At 36.5% G+C, this 16987-nt stretch overlaps 3 protein-coding genes across 4 annotated transcripts in view; all 3 read right to left on the bottom strand.

Annotated features, from left to right (window-relative positions):
• Positions 1-1134: 1134 nt before the first annotated feature.
• On the bottom strand, positions 1135-5750 carry LOC107749485 (mitochondrial import inner membrane translocase subunit Tim17-A). The gene is made up of 6 exons (XM_016564657.1): positions 5556-5750; positions 4628-4727; positions 4445-4508; positions 2367-2495; positions 2102-2212; positions 1135-1990 (listed from the first exon to the last, which is right to left on the bottom strand). The coding sequence occupies exons 1-6, from the start codon at positions 5579-5581 to the stop codon at positions 1920-1922; spliced, it is 501 nt and encodes a 166-aa protein (XP_016420143.1). The 5' UTR covers positions 5582-5750; the 3' UTR covers positions 1135-1919.
• A 1889-nt stretch (positions 5751-7639) lies between these two features.
• lmod1b (leiomodin 1b (smooth muscle)) lies at positions 7640-11603 on the bottom strand. The gene is made up of 3 exons (XM_016564658.1): positions 11150-11603; positions 8621-10384; positions 7640-8360 (listed from the first exon to the last, which is right to left on the bottom strand). Exons 1-3 carry the CDS (start codon positions 11417-11419, stop codon positions 8334-8336), a joined length of 2061 nt encoding a protein of 686 aa, XP_016420144.1. The 5' UTR covers positions 11420-11603; the 3' UTR covers positions 7640-8333.
• Positions 11604-12459: 856 nt separating this feature from the next.
• Positions 12460-16987, bottom strand: part of LOC107749490 (protein shisa-4-like) — an 8591-nt gene continuing 4063 nt past the window's right edge. The window contains exons 2-6 of one of the 2 annotated variants that reach the window (XR_001641037.1): positions 16147-16324; positions 15716-15852; positions 14730-14918; positions 14238-14359; positions 12460-14069 (exon numbers count right to left, since the gene is read on the bottom strand). Coding sequence is in view for 1 of the 2 variants with exons in the window: in XM_016564665.1 (XP_016420151.1) it covers positions 14319-14359; positions 14730-14918; positions 15716-15852; positions 16147-16324 (545 nt within the window). In the remaining variant the exon portion in view is untranslated. Of the gene's footprint in view, positions 14360-14729; positions 14919-15715; positions 15853-16146; positions 16325-16987 lie in introns of both variants that reach the window. The other variant, XM_016564665.1, reaches the window with a different exon arrangement.

A 16987-nucleotide genomic window follows, 5' to 3' on the forward strand; every position in this document is an offset into this window, starting at 1 on the left:
TGCCTTATTTTGTCCAGCAACATGCAAAGAGAACGAAAAGGATTAAACACACTGAATTCAACACATTTGTGAATTTCTTCATTTAACAACACAATTTCCTCATGTTAATAAATATTCTGATTTATAGAAGTAATCAATAGTTTGCACATTGTAAAAGTAACGTCAGGCATTAGCATTGGTGACCAACAAAAATATTGGTTATTCCAAAACTAAAAATACTTTTCCCTACAAACTAGTCAACTAATAAAATTAAAAGCCTTTTACAAGCCAGAACAGCCATTCACTTAAATGTGTGTCCGTTCCCATGTACGCCGTGTGGAACGGTGTTTATAAAATTACAAGTGCTGAATTACAAGACAAATGTCACCGTTTCAATTATTGGCCGGTTGTTGTAGACTCATGACTAATCATCGCATAAGAAATGGAGGGCCTCTAGGCGGGACAAAAAGGATTGTTTACTGTAGAGTCTTGCCCGATGACGATGAGCATTGACCTTTGCTCATTTGATATCAGTGGACGTCCGCCATAGACTCCAGTGAAGCCGTGAGTTCAATGAATCATACTCACAGATTCATGTGTATTAAGTAAGGGATAATCAACGGCTAGCCGTGCATTGTATGTACTTGTAAACATTGACAAAAGTAATTTTCTGCAGACGTTTAAAATTCTCCCAAAATACTGACTCTTCCTTAACTGCTATCAAATGTTCTCTAGAAACATACAATCGAGCAATTTACAGTTAGCTAAATCCAAATTTTAAATATATTTAAAAAGAAAATCTAAAAGCTGTCCTTGACGTGTAAATGTTTTTCTGACGTCAGGACGTTGAAGAAATGTAGATAGTTAGCCGTTTGACTTCAACTGATTGTCTTTTTTTGGGCGGTGTTTTTTCATCCCCCCTCCCCTTTGATATTAGTTAAATCTACATTTCAACTTGACAATTTCTGTGCTTGATGTCAAGTCTGTATCTCCCTCTAGTGGACAACATTACTACCTTTTAAATTTTGTTTTACTTGGTAGATAAACCTTGAAATGGAGATTCTGCTAATCTTGTCAGTAAAACTACTACAGACAAGCAATTACCAAATTCAGTGGCAAATAACATTTTCACACAAAAACCACCACAGTAGTAACTAGTTTAATTTGGCTCATATATCCACCAGAAGAGACTAATAATTCTCTCCATTCATAAACCTTTTTTTCTGATGCATCCTTTGTGATCAAAACTCCTAACATTCACTGTAGAGAAATTATATAATTATACTTAAAGTACAATACAGCATAACATCTTGAAACGACAAAGTTTTACTTCTAGAAAATAAATAGCTACTTCAAAAAGTAAAACGTGAAGGAATATATTCTGCAAGAGAAGGTTTGGCATGGAACAGCCAATAAAAATCTCCAATATGTATATACGATCTTGTTGAGGCCCATGAGAAAGTTTACATTAAGGCAAACGATCAGTGCACAGGCATGTATTAAACTCTTATGCGCACACACACACACACACACACACACACACACACACTTTATACAGCCAATTGATTGGGGCTCAACTTCAACAACCTAGCATGACTTAAACAGTATACCTATTGCTTCATCAAACTTTTCCAGCTGTGTTAGCAACAAAATCAGAAAACAAAAAACAAAAACACAGAACATGTGGATGAAAACACAGAACTGAGTTTTGACTTAAATAGAGGGTGACCCACAGGCCAATGATAAAGCTGAGAATAGCAAATGGCATACTGAAAACAAACGCAATGACAGGAACAATAGTGTTTGCCCTTCATATTCCCTTTGTCACAGTCATTCGTGGTTGGTGGCATGCTCTGTTGATGAATGAGGTCCACACTGTAACCTCAGTGTCTTAGATGAGTTCATGGAATAAGAAAAGGCCTTGAGTTTTAAAAGGCTTCTCATTGGTACTGTCTATAGTCTCCAAATGATGAAGCAGGCATGGGAGCAGGTTCTTCTGCAAACTGTGGGCCTGTAGAGAAAAGATGATGTTGGCTTCTCTGTTATGATTTAAATATTACTTTTGAATATTCACATTTGAAAAAGTTTTACTCAGTTTCAAAGGATGACTCTGCACACTTACCAGTTGGGAATTGTGCTGAGGCAAACCTTGTAATCAGAATTCCTGCACCCTCTATTAATGCAAGCAGTATACCTCCCATTGCAGCAGAGCCAACCATGGCCACTGGCCCATCTGTGATGAGACAAAAGATTAATACCACACACATAAACATATGTTATTATTTTTTAAAATAATAATAATAAAAAAAAAGAAGAATGCGCTTAATATGTATTAACTCACTTACATGACCACATCATTATCCACATTTCTTTGGGTTTGGACTTACTTCTTGCTGCTAAAATGGCTCCTGTCATGGCTCCACTTGTGATCGAGTTCCAGGGGTCTTCTTTGCCCCTCACTTTCACCAGTCCACAATCAATCATGGAGAAGAGGCCACCCCACACAGCAAAGCTTCCTAACGATGACAAGCATTTGACAATCATTTGTATTGTGTAATATATTTTAAAGTAAAACCAAGATGTGTGATGCAGACAACGTCTAAATAAATAAATAAAATGGAAAAAATGGTTAATTTAAACAAACAAATAAATAAATAAAAATTAGCTATTAAGACTCAGTTATCTGCTAATCTTGACAACCTCAAAATGGCCAAATTATGGACAATTAATCCAGATTATACATTACTCATTTTTTTTTTAATATATTAATCCTGAATATCACTCAGTCACAAATAATTGTTTATTTTGTTTATTACACAGAATCAGTGCCAATATCATGGAACATAACTATGTCAGCATTACTTGGCCATTGAGTGTAGTTTGGGCTCCTCCTCAAATCCTATAAATGTTGTCATATGTCTTGCACACGTCCAGTCTGTTTTTCTTCATTAGTAACATGCAATTATATAGGTGGTGTTGAATTTTATCTTTAGCTCCTTGCATTCTTTCTTATCATGTAAACAACAGGTTACGTAATGAATATGTAATATAGTGCATATATTTAGCAAAATGCTCCTCTTTATAGTTATTTTTTCTAGCTGACTGATGAGCATATGCACGCCGAATGATTATTCTGAGGTAAATATTGTTACGTGGCATTATTTACAAGCTTTACACGTCTTCCACAGTTTGAAACACATTGAATGAGTGATTTCATGAGACATTTCAGTAAGTTGTACTGTATGTTATAATATACCCTTTGGTGTCCATTCATGTTAATTATGTACTATAGTAGTAAAGAGAAAGATATGATGGGTTCACGTGCCGCTTGACCTGAGGTGCTAAGGCGATTGCTCATGCCACAGTAAAGAGTGCCAAAAGGGTATTTATTGTTTGAATTTCATTATGAATTTAGCAGAATTTTAAAGCTGATACTTTGTTTATTAAAAGGTAACGGAGCACAAAGCTTGTTGTGATTACTGGACGGCAGATAAGATACGCTACAAATAATATGAAGTTCACGCAACAGAACACAGCATGTAGACCAAAGATCTTGATAAGACAAAGCCATATTAGTATCAATTCTAAATGAGAATTGTTAACGATACTGTTAATGTCCACACAGCTGACAGTTTTGCCTGTTGTAGTTTGTTCAAGTTGTGCACAAAATAGACACTGCTTTTCAGCACTTTTACTTCGCATGTCTCCATAATTTTCGATCTCTCTCCTGCTGCCACAACTGGAGCTGCTTTCAGCAAGAGTGCCGTCAGTGCTGCTGTTCGGCAGAGATGAAGACTGTTTGAAAGTCTTTTTTCCACTAAAACTTTGAAGCGCATCGTCTCAGTTTATTACGTCAACATAACAAAAGATGTGATCGCAAAACAAGCAGGAAAAAAGGCATTACTTGCACATTTTTAAGTCATCACATGTAAATTTATATAGTCGTCAGTGGCGATCTCAGCAAAAATATCACTTGCAAATAAATATTTTTGGTTGCAAATGCGACAGTTTTAGGCGCAGTCTGGAGCCCTGTGTTACAAAAATTTTAAATAAAAGCTTCAAATAAATAAATGCATTTCCAATTATCAAACAATCCTGAAACAAAATGTAAGTTTCTACAAAAATATGAAGCACAACAACCGTTTTCAACATTGATTATAATAAGACATTTTTGAGCACCAAATCAGCATATCAGAATGATTTCTGAAGGATCATGTGACACTAAAAGACTAGAGTAATGGCTGCTGAAAAGTTCCAAATAAAACATTATTTTAAAATTGTAATTATATTTCACAGTATTAGTTTTTTATTTTGTACAAATGAATGCCACTTTGGTTTTACTTTAAAAAACATAAAAAATAAATAAATAAATCTTACTGACCCCAAACGTTTTAGTTTTTCAGAGTGTATCACTCTGCATACATGTGGCAACCATGTGATAGATAACCTTTGAACTTTACATTACCTCCTAGTTGTGGCGCTCTGGTCCTTATGGCTGTCAAGCTACCCCTCATTCTGTGATTCATTCCCTAAACAGATGAAAAACAAAAAAACAATGTCATCTTAATATTGGACCCAAGAAGAACTTCATGCAGTTAAACTAAAATAATACAGCATCACTGTATCATCAGCATGGAGAATCACTCACAGAAGGAGAGTTTCTAAAGCCTTTGACGGCCTGAAAGATCCCTCCACCAATGGCCCCCATGGTGAAGGCGCCCCCACAGTCGTCCACTATCCTCCAGGGGCTGAGAAACAAGGAGAGGTCATGATGATGAGAACGATAACAGTAAATAAAGCACACCTCTCCTACTAACCACCCATGCAAAAAAAAGTACTCTGGTAAACACGGTTTAAAAACAATAACAATATGGTATTACCATGGAACACCTCTAAAAATGACTTCATTTTTGTTCATGAAAATCCTACTCGAACAAGTATTCATAATGTGTCCCAATAAACGAGACAAAAAGCAAGTCTTATAAAATATAAAGGCATTTCTTTAGTGCTTGTGCTTTCACGTCTTATTGCTAGTCGGTTGATCTACAGATCCCGCTGCCCATATGTTAATAGAAATTATATATATTCTGTTTTTTAATAGCTCAAACATTTAAATAATATATATTATTAGACAACATAATATAAAAACAAAATCAACTGATCACGGATGCCGGTGTTCTGACAGATAATGCTACCTATCAGATTATGCTACCAACACTGTATTTATCCTACTATAAGAGTAGGTTTAGGGTTGGGGTAGGTGTACATGTTAATAAAGCCTCACACCTTATTGATATCATGCTAGAAGCAAAATCTGATAGGTAGCACTTTTCGCTATCGAATTATGCTACCATCTGTTTTAATGGGAGGTAGAACACCGGCAGAACAAGGTCATGTGCTTTACTGACAGCATGAAGCCTTCACTGAAGGACATCGCGTTGAGTAGCGTCCATCAAACCGACCATATCACGATAATTCGAGCATCAAACAGCCTGACAACTAACCAGACTATTTAAACAGATATATAACTGTTTAAAATGTATAAAACAATAAGTAGTTTCGGGCTGTCGGCTCACCATGGCTCCCTCGCGTACTCCTCCATTTTGTTCTTTTCCTGTTCGCACTGACGTAATCAGACACGTGCTGTTGCTGCGGGTGACGTCAGGCTGTTCGCGTGTTCTTTTGCGGTCTCTTTCTTTGTGATCGTTGTACAGAGGACCCTCTAGTGGCAGTATTTCTACCAACTGCAACCATTGACAGTGCGATAATAAGCAGAGGTCCCCAAAATGTGTGAATTAACATGAAAAAATACTATAGTAATTTATAGTAAATACTATAGTGTTTTTGAACCATACTATAGATAAATACTTTAATATATACAGTATAATACACTTTACTATAGTATGGTTCAAAAACACTATAGTATTTACTATAAATTACTATAATATTTTTTCATGTGAGCTCCACCTCGTCCAGAGGCTATGAGGGCCTCCACTCATTGTTTTCACCTGGGATTAAACAATATAAGATATAAGAAGCTGTAGGCCTAATTGTGCTTTTAAATTTGGCTATTGCTCATTTTGACTTGGAATTGAGATTATATATCACAATTATGCCTGAAAAACTTCAACTTCTAGTATCTCGCAATATGTAATGAAAGTTGTCAAGTGACTAATAAAACTGAGCTTGTCCTTTATAGTAGAGATTCTTCTTTGGGCCCAGAGGAGATGGAGCAACACTATAAATTAGTAGATGGCTCTGCATTAAAACAAGAACTCAAGAATCTCTCTCTCTCCCTCATGTCGCCTTTAAGTCATTGCTCTGAGTCCGACAGGCTGTTGGCTATGTTTCCATTATTAGGAAAGGGAAAGGAATGAGATGCAGACTGAGCCTGCACTGAGAAATGACCAAATATAGACATTTCAGCAGTGCTGAGGGTTAGTCAGGGGCAATCAAAATATAAACTAGCTTGCTTCGATTCAATCAACTTTCAAACTCTGAAGGAGAAGTCCACTTCTGAAGGGCTCTGAAAATGATGAACAACAGACCTTTGCAATCCAGCAATTACAAAGTAATCTACGCTTTACTTTAAAAGCAATAATCTATGCACTGCAATAAGCATCTGCCATTTATTTGAAGAGTATAAATCTACAAGAAAAGATTTTAAATGTGTAACCTGTGACCAAGTTGGATGTAATTTGCAGTGTTACCTCACAAGTGGCTTTAAAGATAAAAAGTGTGTTCTTGTGTTGTTCTTTTTCGTTGACCGTCCTACATAGCCTTCATGTATAGTTCTTTATTCTAGTGACCAAATGAGCTAAGCAGGATTATGTGGCATTTGCAACAATGCATTAGATCACTGACTTTTCCATGCCCAAGGTGCTCATTGTAGCTCTGGAAGCGAGCAACAGCCCTTTATTAGGATCTGTGTGATCATGTAAAGAGCTAGTATTCACTAATACTAGAATCATTCATTCTATCTATGGTTCTGAACTAGACTCTAAAACTTTTAGTGCATTTTTATGTCCTCATACAATGATTCAGTTAGATTGGAGGAAACGAAAAAGATTAACAAGGTCAGTATTGCATAAGGTTATATGAAGCTTAAAAGAAGATAATATGATGACAGAATTTTCATGTTTGGGTGGAGTACCCCTTGAAGGAGTTTGTTTTGATGTTAACAGACCAGTGATAACTACAACTAAAACTAGTTTCAAGATGAAATCCAATAAAAAATAAATAGATGAAACACTGATGAAACAAACATGATTCTGATATTTTTCTCACAATGACCTGAAATTAATAAAGTAAAATCCAATGGACCAATCATATCTTTATCTGGCATATTCATACAAAACTAATTTTATTTTCTAACACAAATTGAATTAGCATAACATTCAATTGTAGCTTTTACTAGATGTGCTCTTGAAGAGACTGAGATCATACAAGCATGAAAATATATTGTCTTCAAAGCACGTGAGGTACATGAACCTTTATTATGTGCAGAGATTGCTTCCATTCCCAAAGTAAAAACTCACTACATTTTTAATGTTTTTTGATAAATTACAAATGGATGGTAAAAAAAAAAAAACACTTTACAGTGATTAACATTTATCAACTCAATGGATTACATGCAATTTTAAAGGAAAACTCAAAATAAATCAAAATAAATATTGTATGTTTACACAGTCATATTCACAGATCTGATTATCCATTGCTTTCTCTTGAAAGCTGAAATCCTGTTCTCTTTCACACCCAATCATTCAAAACAAGGTATTAAAAATTCCGCAGTACCATGGAACTATATATTATTTGTAATTTTTTATTAGAATCCCACCTTTATTCCCTGATCAGCAAGAGCTTTTACAACAGAGATTCCCAAACCCAAAATAACTAGGACAAAATCCAGACAATTATTTGTTCTTACATAGTTCAATTCAGTCAGCTATAAGAAGATCCAATTCGACTGCAGAAACAAACATCTTTTCAACATCCACACATACTGTATCAACACACATTAGTAAATCGATCATATGAAATTATTCATTTAGTGCAAATGACAAGCAAGGCATCAACTCTGCAGTTCCATAGGCCACTGAAGCCTCCGAGCACCCATGACTGCACCACACTTCCATTTCTTTCTATCGTCCAGTGTATTTTGTACAAAGACTCCTGGGTAGAAGCAGTTGAATATCACCATATATACGAGTCCTTGCATGTTTTCCATACTATAGGGCAGCAGTAAGACTTTTTATGGAAGATTCTGAGTAATGATCTTCTCAAGATCTGTGAGATGTCTGTCCTTTCATTCCTGCCGTTTTCTTCACCCATAATTATCTTTCTGCATTGCCGGCTTATTGCAAGAGCTTTGGTAATGCAACCTATGAAAAAATATGATTCATGGTGAGTTCAAATGTTCAACATCTATCTATCTATCTATCTATCTATCTATCTATCTATCCATCCATCCATCCATCCATCCATACATAATGCATTTATATGTGTGTATATATATATATATATATAAAATGCATATGTGTATTTTTATTTACATATGAAATCCTTTTTACTATTATCTACAAATATATAATCTACAATTTAAAATGTATATTATTGCATTTAAAAAAATATAATTTCCTACCTTTTTGAGCTCTTTTATATTGCTGCCTCTAATGGAAGCCAGAAGTTGGTCCCTTGAGTTTTTAGCTCCTCCTCTTCCTACTCTCCTATCGTCTAGCTTCCTTTGTGACATGGGCGTCAGGGAGTTCTTCAGGAAGTCTCCGTCTAGCATTGGCGGTGGAGGCGGTGGTGGTCCTCCAGGTGGTGGTGGTGGCGGAGGTGGTCCACCACCAAGCCCACTGACCCTTTTCTTATGAGTCAACTTGGGTGACGGGGCGGGTGACGGTATGGGAGAAGTTATAGGAGATGGTCTAGGCGAAGCTTTCGGGGAGCCTTTACCAAAGCCGGGTTTTGGAACTTCTAATGTGTCTTTCTTATCTCCAGTGCCTTGGGCTTGTGCCTGCTTCTGTTCCTGCAGTCGCTTTTGCCGCTGACGGTCCATATTGCGACTAAGAATATTGGTCATGGTCATACGAGGACCAGCTAACTCAAAGTGGTAGCCCAGTTTCAGAAGAGTCGTGTTTTCTTTCAAGATTTTGGTCATCTCCATCTCGGACTTTCCTCCAATGATGTGTCGCTGGTTGTGGAAGCGTAACTCAGTGAGTGTGGAGTTGTGTTGGAGGGCATGGATCAAGGACATAACACCTTTGCTAGTAAGAAGATTGGAGTCCAAATTGATGCTAGTGATGCTTTTGTTATTTCGTAAGGTCTCGGCAATAGCATAAGCCACGTGGTCATCGGCACGGCAGTTAGCCAAAGAAAACACTTTGATGTGTGTGTTGTTTTTTAAGGCCTCTGCGAACTGAATAAGTGTTTTGGTTTTTATGACCTCTGAATTGTTCACATTGAGATCAGTCATGCTCAGATCGTTGCAACGAACTCTCTCCAAATCTTCATCAAACATGCTGGCCGACTCATCCTCCTCTTCCTCCTCTTTTGTCTTACTTTTTGAAATAGTATCTGAGACACAGTTTCCAATTTTCTCTTGCTTAATGGGTTCATGAACTTCATTTTCAATTTCATTTTGTTTCTGAACATCCCCTCTTCCCTTATTGCTTGATTTTGCATTATATTCTTGTGGCTTCCACACATTTTCATAAGTTTTTTCCGGTGTTTTCTCTTTATTTTCAGGAAGTCCCTTTACTTCCAACATAGGGCTCTTTTTCACCTTTTCGCTTAACCTTCTTATTTGGTTTTCTTCCTTGAACTTCTTCTCTTCTTTCATTTTGTCTTCTAGAACCTGATTTTGCTTTTCCTCTAACCTGGATGTATAGCCTTTAGTTTTGATTTCCTCTCTCTTCCTAATCTCTTCCTTTCTCTCCCTTTCCTTCTCCTCTTTGTCCTTTATCCTAGAAATCATCTCCTTTGCTCTACTTTCCCCAGATTCCCTTTTCCAACTGTCTTCCTTTCTGTTTTTCTCTTTACTATCCTCCTTCTTCTCCTGAAGCTTGGATATTAATTCTTTGGTTTTGCTGCTGCTACTTTCGCTCATCTCTCTTCTATCTTTGAATTTACTCCCATCATTTTGTTCCTTCACCTCTTCTTGCTTCTCACTCTCCTCGTCCTTCCTAGAAAGGGCATATGGGCCAAATTTGTCATCTTTGCTGCCCTCTGTGACTCTGCGGGTCCTGTCCTCCTTTCTACCATCACGTTTAGAGAAAGAAGAGGTGAAGGGGGTCCTCTGAAGCCCTCCATCTTTGCTGTCAGACGCGGAGGTATTCTTCTCTTGGCTCAGGCCCATCTTACGCAGGTACTCTTGCTTCCGGCTCTCCTTCTTCGGCTCTCCCTGAGGATTCAACATGTATGAATTATGGACAAACAAGGTGACATATGCAACATGTGTTATATTTTTTGTTTTGGGGGAGCCGACTGAAGGAAATGCCAGTAGCTTAGGCCTACATATCAATATTAAAATGTTCAACTGAAGACAGTGCTTCGACATAGATGGTTATACAAAACCTGTAATGCATGAGCACTGGATGTTTACACTGGATGTTTCACAGTGAAGATGTAAACTTGCACAGTGGCTGAGTGTTTGATTTGTGAGCTACACTGTTTTGCACTGGAAAGCTCCAGCCTTGGCAGACTTATCCTTAAAAGGCAGTGAGCAAAGGAGCAATCAACCAAGGAACTTCAACCGGGCCAACATTTCAAGAGACTTAACATCCAAAGATAGATATATCTCCTTTAAATATATCTTAGGAGGGTTATTTCTCCTGTTTGTATCATGCCTCAAAAAGTAAACATTTATGCCCATCACCCCTTTTACATTTAAAGTAATTTGTAAAAGTTGTACAAATATGTGCAAGATGTAAAAATATGGTGACTTTCGCTAAAGACATACAAGAGTCCTAAAATGATATAGGCATAAATCTATATTGAAAAAAATCTGTCAATACCCTAGAACTTGGAAATATTTGCCCAGAAAACCACATTATTTGTATTGATTTGTTTTGCATGTATTTCAAGCTCCTACTGCATTAAGCATGTTGGTTCAAACTCAGTCATTCACATTTTCATAGATGAACTTGTAAGGTAGTGAATATTTTACCTCTGTTGACAGGTTCCTCTGTAAGCGGGATCTGAAGTCATCGGTCTGGCTGCTTTGTTGTGATTCTTTTTTAAGTGGCGCGGTTGGTTTTAAATCCGTTTGGTCCACAACGATTATTTCACTCGGATCTGGATCGGGAACGACGGAAACTTCTTTCTGCAGCTCCTCCATTTCTTCGGGCGACAGGTTTGACAGTAAACTGTCGAGGTCCGGGTCCTCGCTCACCTGTCGCCCGGTTTTCGTGAGTCCCCTCACTTTCCTCCGGGACATTGCGTTCAGTAGTGATACAGAGTAATATAGAATTCGCTGAGGATATCACCGTGTTTTTCCACTTACTTAACCTTTTTTAAAAAACTGTTCATCAACAGTTAAAGTTTAAAATGAAGGAGGATGAAAAGAGTCAAACTGAAGCCTTTCTGGATGTGAAAGAATCGCGTGGAGCAGCGCGAGACGCGATGGACTGTCAGCGCAAGTTTGTGGTGCTCGGACATTCCTTGAAATCCATCGCGAGCACATGCCCATATTTAGATGGGGGTACATAGTCCTTTAAAGGCAATTGGGAAGGCTATGGTTTACTAAAACCCAAAAGCATCCCAGAAACAAACTGTTACTTCCTGGTCACTAAGGAAATCAGGATTCCTGGAGTACTGACAACATGTTTCCAGTGATGTTATAGAATGTTATAGAAATATGTTGGCTAGCCTACTATAATAGGCTGCTGTGCTATTCCAGGAATCAGTTTAATGTGGTTCAATAGAATAGCCTAGGCTATTCATAAATTTGAAGTGATAATGTTTCATCCTAGTAAATGGAAGCAAGCCAGACTACACATTTTTATTTATTTATTTATTTTGGTCTTGCTCAGCCTACTTTTTAATGGCTATCATTAAATGTTTTTAACAAAACACTAGTTATTTTGTGGCATATTATAAAATATTTTTGATATATTACAACATTTTGATGTGTAAAAATAAGGCAGCATTAAATAATGACAATCGGAAAATGCTGATTTCAGGAACTGCATTAATGGAGACAGCATGCAAAGTCAATTCTGTTTTTATTGTCATTTTTATTTATTTTGGTCTTGCTCAGCCTACTTTTTAATGGCTATCATTAAATGTTTTTAACAAAACACTACAGTTATTTTGTGGCATATTATAAAATATTTTTGATATATTACAACATTTTGATGTGTAAAAATAAGGCAGCATTAAATAATGACAATAGGAAAATGCTGATTTCAGGAACTGCATTAATGGAGACAGCATGCAAAGTCAATTCTGTTTTTATTGTAAAAAGAGAATAATGCAATACTCCTTGTCCAGTCTGTTCAATTAGACCTTTCTTATAGGATGATTAGTGCAAGTACAAACACTAGTAGCCTATTAATTGCCTTTTTCCCCAAGTTGAAAATACCTGTTAATATTCCACATTGTAAAAATTCATCTTTATAGATCCTTTTCTTATTTGTACTTCACATTCCAAAGTGACAAATACAGTAGCATATGCTATATATAGTAAAAACAAAACTGTTAACTATACATTAATTTAAATAACTAACAAGTTATTTAAACAATGAACAAAGCATCACAACTAATCTTACAAATGTGAGATGAGGTAGCAGAAATCATTTTAAAGTAAATGTACCAAATGTACCAGATGAATTATTTTAAGCTGATACTCATTTTAATGAGAATGTTCTTTTAATTTACATTCTAATTTATCATTGAAAAGTGTCATTTATGATGAACTTTGAAATTAATTAAGGTCCACTCGTGTTAATATGAATGGGAAAAATTGTAACACTCCATATGGTGGCAATGGAAGTCCCGCCTTTATGTGTGGTCACATTAGTGAAATTTCTGCAAAAATTTGTCAGCAAAAAAGGTCCGTTGTTTGTTGTCAATAGTGTAGCAATGTATGAAGCACAGCTCACACAGAAGTCACTTTCAAACCAAGATTTCAATTGGTCAACGCTGCGAATTCATATGACCAACTGAACCCGATGTGAAATCGGCATTAGGAAATCTTATGCCCCCATGCGAAATTCCTGAATGCGTGGATTCACATTGAAAATTTTGCCTGCAAAAATTCACTAAACAATGGTAAATATGACCGCACCATTGCGACTTTTTATCTCACAATTCGATTTTTATATCTTGCAATTTTTGGGGGGGGAGTTTTCATATCACTATTCAGATTTCCTTTTCAGAATTTGGAGGGAAAAGTAAAGGGACTTTGTTTAAACTTATCTCACTGTGAAGATGTAACAAAACAACATAAATGACTGAAATGTTTTATAGATCAAAAAGCTTTTTGAAACAAATAAAAATGCACAGACGGACAGCTAATTGAATGCAAACATTACAGTTATTCCCTTGACAACAGGCCTTCGTAGCATGAGATACAATTAAAGACATGCAAATCTAAGGGGTGTTAACATTACAGCTCAAGCCAGATCTAACAACAGTTGACGACCTGCAAATGCACAGAATGAAGTTTGGTTGGATGCTATGAAACATGAAATTAATTCTTAATGTAAGTTCTCTTATTTACATACTGCATGTTAACGGTCTATAAGACATCTACGTCTCATGTCTGTATGTTAGCAGTCTATAAGACATGAAAAGCATACAGCATGATTTGATGTTAATGATGCAAGTGACATGGTCAAATTAGTGGTCAAATAAATACATTTTGAACAAACGAGCTGGGAGAGACAGCTAAGCATGTCTATTGCAGAATAAAGTGCAAATGACACAAGCTTCTTCTCATTTGGTTGAACAAAGAACGATATCCTGGATGAATCAGAACTGGCAGCCAGTCTCTTCTGCAGGACAGTCATGTTTAACAGTCCATTTCGGAGAGTTGGACAAAACATAATGGCACATTTAAAGCAGTCTTTTGAGTCTGTGAGTTGCTGGATTAAAGTGGGAGGAGACACGCAGATTAGTGACACATGAAAGCTGTACATCAAACAAGAAAACACTCAGACGCGTGAGGCAATTCTGAGGTCAGTTCATGCTTCACTCCACAAATTAATCAAGAAATAAATAACATAAATCATTTTTAAAACGGCTTCTCATACAAGGGATTCCACACAAGCATGGGCCCTCTTCATCACCCATTGTATGGGTTATCTTCTCCTCACTGAGGGACTTCAGCTCTTTCAGTGCCCTGGGTACTGGGGAGGGGAATACGGCGGAGGAGCTGAAAACAAAAATAACACAACTTAGAGAAAAGTGTTATGATTGTCTGTGCTACTATATGCAAGTGTGGTGTTTTTATTTCCACTATACACTCTTAAAAATGAAGGTTCTTATTGGAATTGATGGTTCCATGAAGAACCTATAACATCCATGGAAACTTTCCATTGCACAAAAAGTTCTTTAAAGTGGAAAAAGGTTCTTCAGATTATTAAAACGTTCTTCACACTAAGAAAAAATGGTTCTTTTAAGAACCGTTCACTGAAAGCCTCTTTGGAAAACCAAAAATAGTTCTTCTATGGCATTGCTGTGAAGAACCCCTTTTGGGACCTTTGTTTGTAGTATGTGATCTCTGACAGAGGCCATTTGAATACCTGCTTGACTGTATCCTGCGTCAGGAGGATTAGGAGGATGAGGACCTTGGGGCATCATAGGATACTGGTGGGGGACACCTGGATATTGCGGCACCATTGGATATCCAAGATAATCAGGATGTCCAATGGGTTTACCAGAAGCATCGTACATGTGCTCCACAGGATAGCTGGCCATTGGAATATGCTGGGCTGAAATTGAGACTCAGGTTAGTAGGTGATGATTTTTATTCTTCTTAAGAATCAGTTCATGCAAACAAGCATTTTGAACATTAGCCATGGTATTGCAATAAGAAGCCAGTGGTTAAATAAGTATGCCAACAAAGAGCAATGCAACTGTAATACCAAAAAGAGACATAAGAAATCAAGTCAAATGTATTTATATAGTGCTTTTCACAATACACATTGTTTCAAAGCAGCTTTACAGAAAATCACGATGATAATTCTTTATAACTTCATGCCTTATAGCCACATTTAGGAGACTTGAGCTGGAAGATAATATAGTTACATTTTCCAATGATACAAACAATCAAGCAGTTGCGATTTGCTATATAGTATATAATGCGAGTTATATACTGAAAAAATGGATATAATATATATCCAACTTTACAAATAGAGTTGTGCGATAATGTACTTTACGTTTTATTTATACAACTTTTAGTATATTAATGTACTATAAAATAGTTTACATTTTTCGATGATACAGACAATCAAGCAGTTGAGTTTTGCTTGATATTATATCCAGCTTTACGTGAGTGTACTGTATATAAGATTTGATGTATTTATAGTTGTTGTATATCATGCAACCCAACAGCAATAAATAAATAAAAAAATAAAAATGCATTCAGATACATGCTAAATATTACATATAATACCGTCATGTGTCTCTGCAAAAATCCGATATTTACTTTGTTTATTTTTAATTAATTCTTATGTATTTGTAATAAATTCAGGATGGACTGTGAAGAGAATAAAGTTATTGCGTTTACCTTCATAAGGAGTTCTGCCACGTTGCTGGCGGCGCTGGTACAGGTAACAACAGGAACACATGAAGCAACAGACCATGGTTGCTATAGCAGCCACAAAGAGCAGGATCGATGAAGCAATGCCAGCTATAGTGGAAGGGCTGAGAGAGGCAGGACAGAAAACTTGTCAGGAAAGACAACACCAATTTTGAATGATCCGACTTCTCTGGGAGAAACTCAGAAAAATCGCTTTGGATAAAAGCATCTGCTAAATGAATAAATGCAAAATAAAATGCTTGCTGTTAGGTCTAGCAATCAGCACCTTCACCATTAAGATTAAGCATTTCTTTTATAACAGTTATACTTAATTAGTTTTATTTGGCAGTCTAATGTGAGGTTAATGAGCCTCTTTAGGCCACTAAGTGGTCAATAATCTAGAATCTTAAAAAGTGTACCTGAGATGGAACAGCATGCAGCGCTTCTGTCCCGCCTCGGTGATCATCTTGAAGCCATCCAGGCAGCAGTAACGGTGGTGACAGTTCCCACAGCAGAAGGTTATGAGTGGGCAATCAAAGCCATTGTGCCAGGTGCCATTTTTGTCCACATACCACAAGCAGTCCTCATCTGCACTCACTGAAAGAAATAAAACAAAGCTAGTGGTTAAATACAAACATATATATATATATATATATATATATATAAACAGTATGTAGTAGTAGATGGCCTATTACTATTCTGACCTATTCTGTGAGATTCTGAAGTTCACATCCAATGAACAATATAACACGACAGATGTAGTTTGTCCAGATTACATTTATATTATATAGAGCATAAATTTTTTTATTTGGTCTGAAAGAATATTTAATCATGTTGTGAATACAGTTTTTGCATGTGATGTTTATCACATTTGGTGTGAACAGGCCTTTACACACTAGACTAACTACAAGTATACTGAGGTTTTTCGATTCTGTAGGCCTCCTGGTCATTTAAAACCTGTGTGAAACGACTAACATGAACAAATAAGTGATTTAACCTAACAAATATATACAGTGCTGCTTGAAAGTTTGTGAACCCTTTAGAATTATCTATATTTCTGCATAAATAATGTAACCCAAAAAATTATCAGATTTTCATGCAAGTCCTGAAAGTTGACAAAGAGAACCCAATCAAACAAATAGGATGAAAATATATACTTTGTAATTTATTTATTCAGGAAAATGATCCAATATTACATATCTGTGAGCGGCAAGAGTATGTGAATCTCTAGGATTAGCTGTTAATTTGAAGGTGAAATTA

Source organism: Sinocyclocheilus rhinocerous, unplaced genomic scaffold (genome assembly GCF_001515625.1).
Source record: "Sinocyclocheilus rhinocerous isolate Xijiao unplaced genomic scaffold, SAMN03320098_v1.1 scaffold889, whole genome shotgun sequence".
NCBI classification, from domain to species: Eukaryota; Metazoa; Chordata; class Actinopteri; order Cypriniformes; family Cyprinidae; genus Sinocyclocheilus; species Sinocyclocheilus rhinocerous.

Bases quoted from the DNA above. Each gene is read 5' to 3' on its own strand.
- lmod1b (XM_016564658.1), bottom strand. From the start codon at position 11,419: ATGTCCCGGAGGAAAGTGAGGGGACTCACGAAAACCGGGCGACAGGTG. The intron at 10,385-11,149 runs GTAAAATATTCA...TTGAATCCTCAG, and splicing joins AGAGGAACCTGTCAACAGAG to GGAGAGCCGAAGAAGGAGAG. The intron at 8,361-8,620 runs GTAGGAAATTAT...ATTTTTTCATAG, and splicing joins ATATAAAAGAGCTCAAAAAG to GTTGCATTACCAAAGCTCTT.
- LOC107749485 (XM_016564657.1), bottom strand. From the start codon at position 5,581: ATGGAGGAGTACGCGAGGGAGCCATG. The intron at 2,496-4,444 runs GTAATGTAAAGT...TGTCATCGTTAG, and splicing joins CAGAGCGCCACAACTAGGAG to GAAGCTTTGCTGTGTGGGGT. The intron at 2,213-2,366 runs GTAAGTCCAAAC...GTCTCATCACAG, and splicing joins AGCCATTTTAGCAGCAAGAA to ATGGGCCAGTGGCCATGGTT.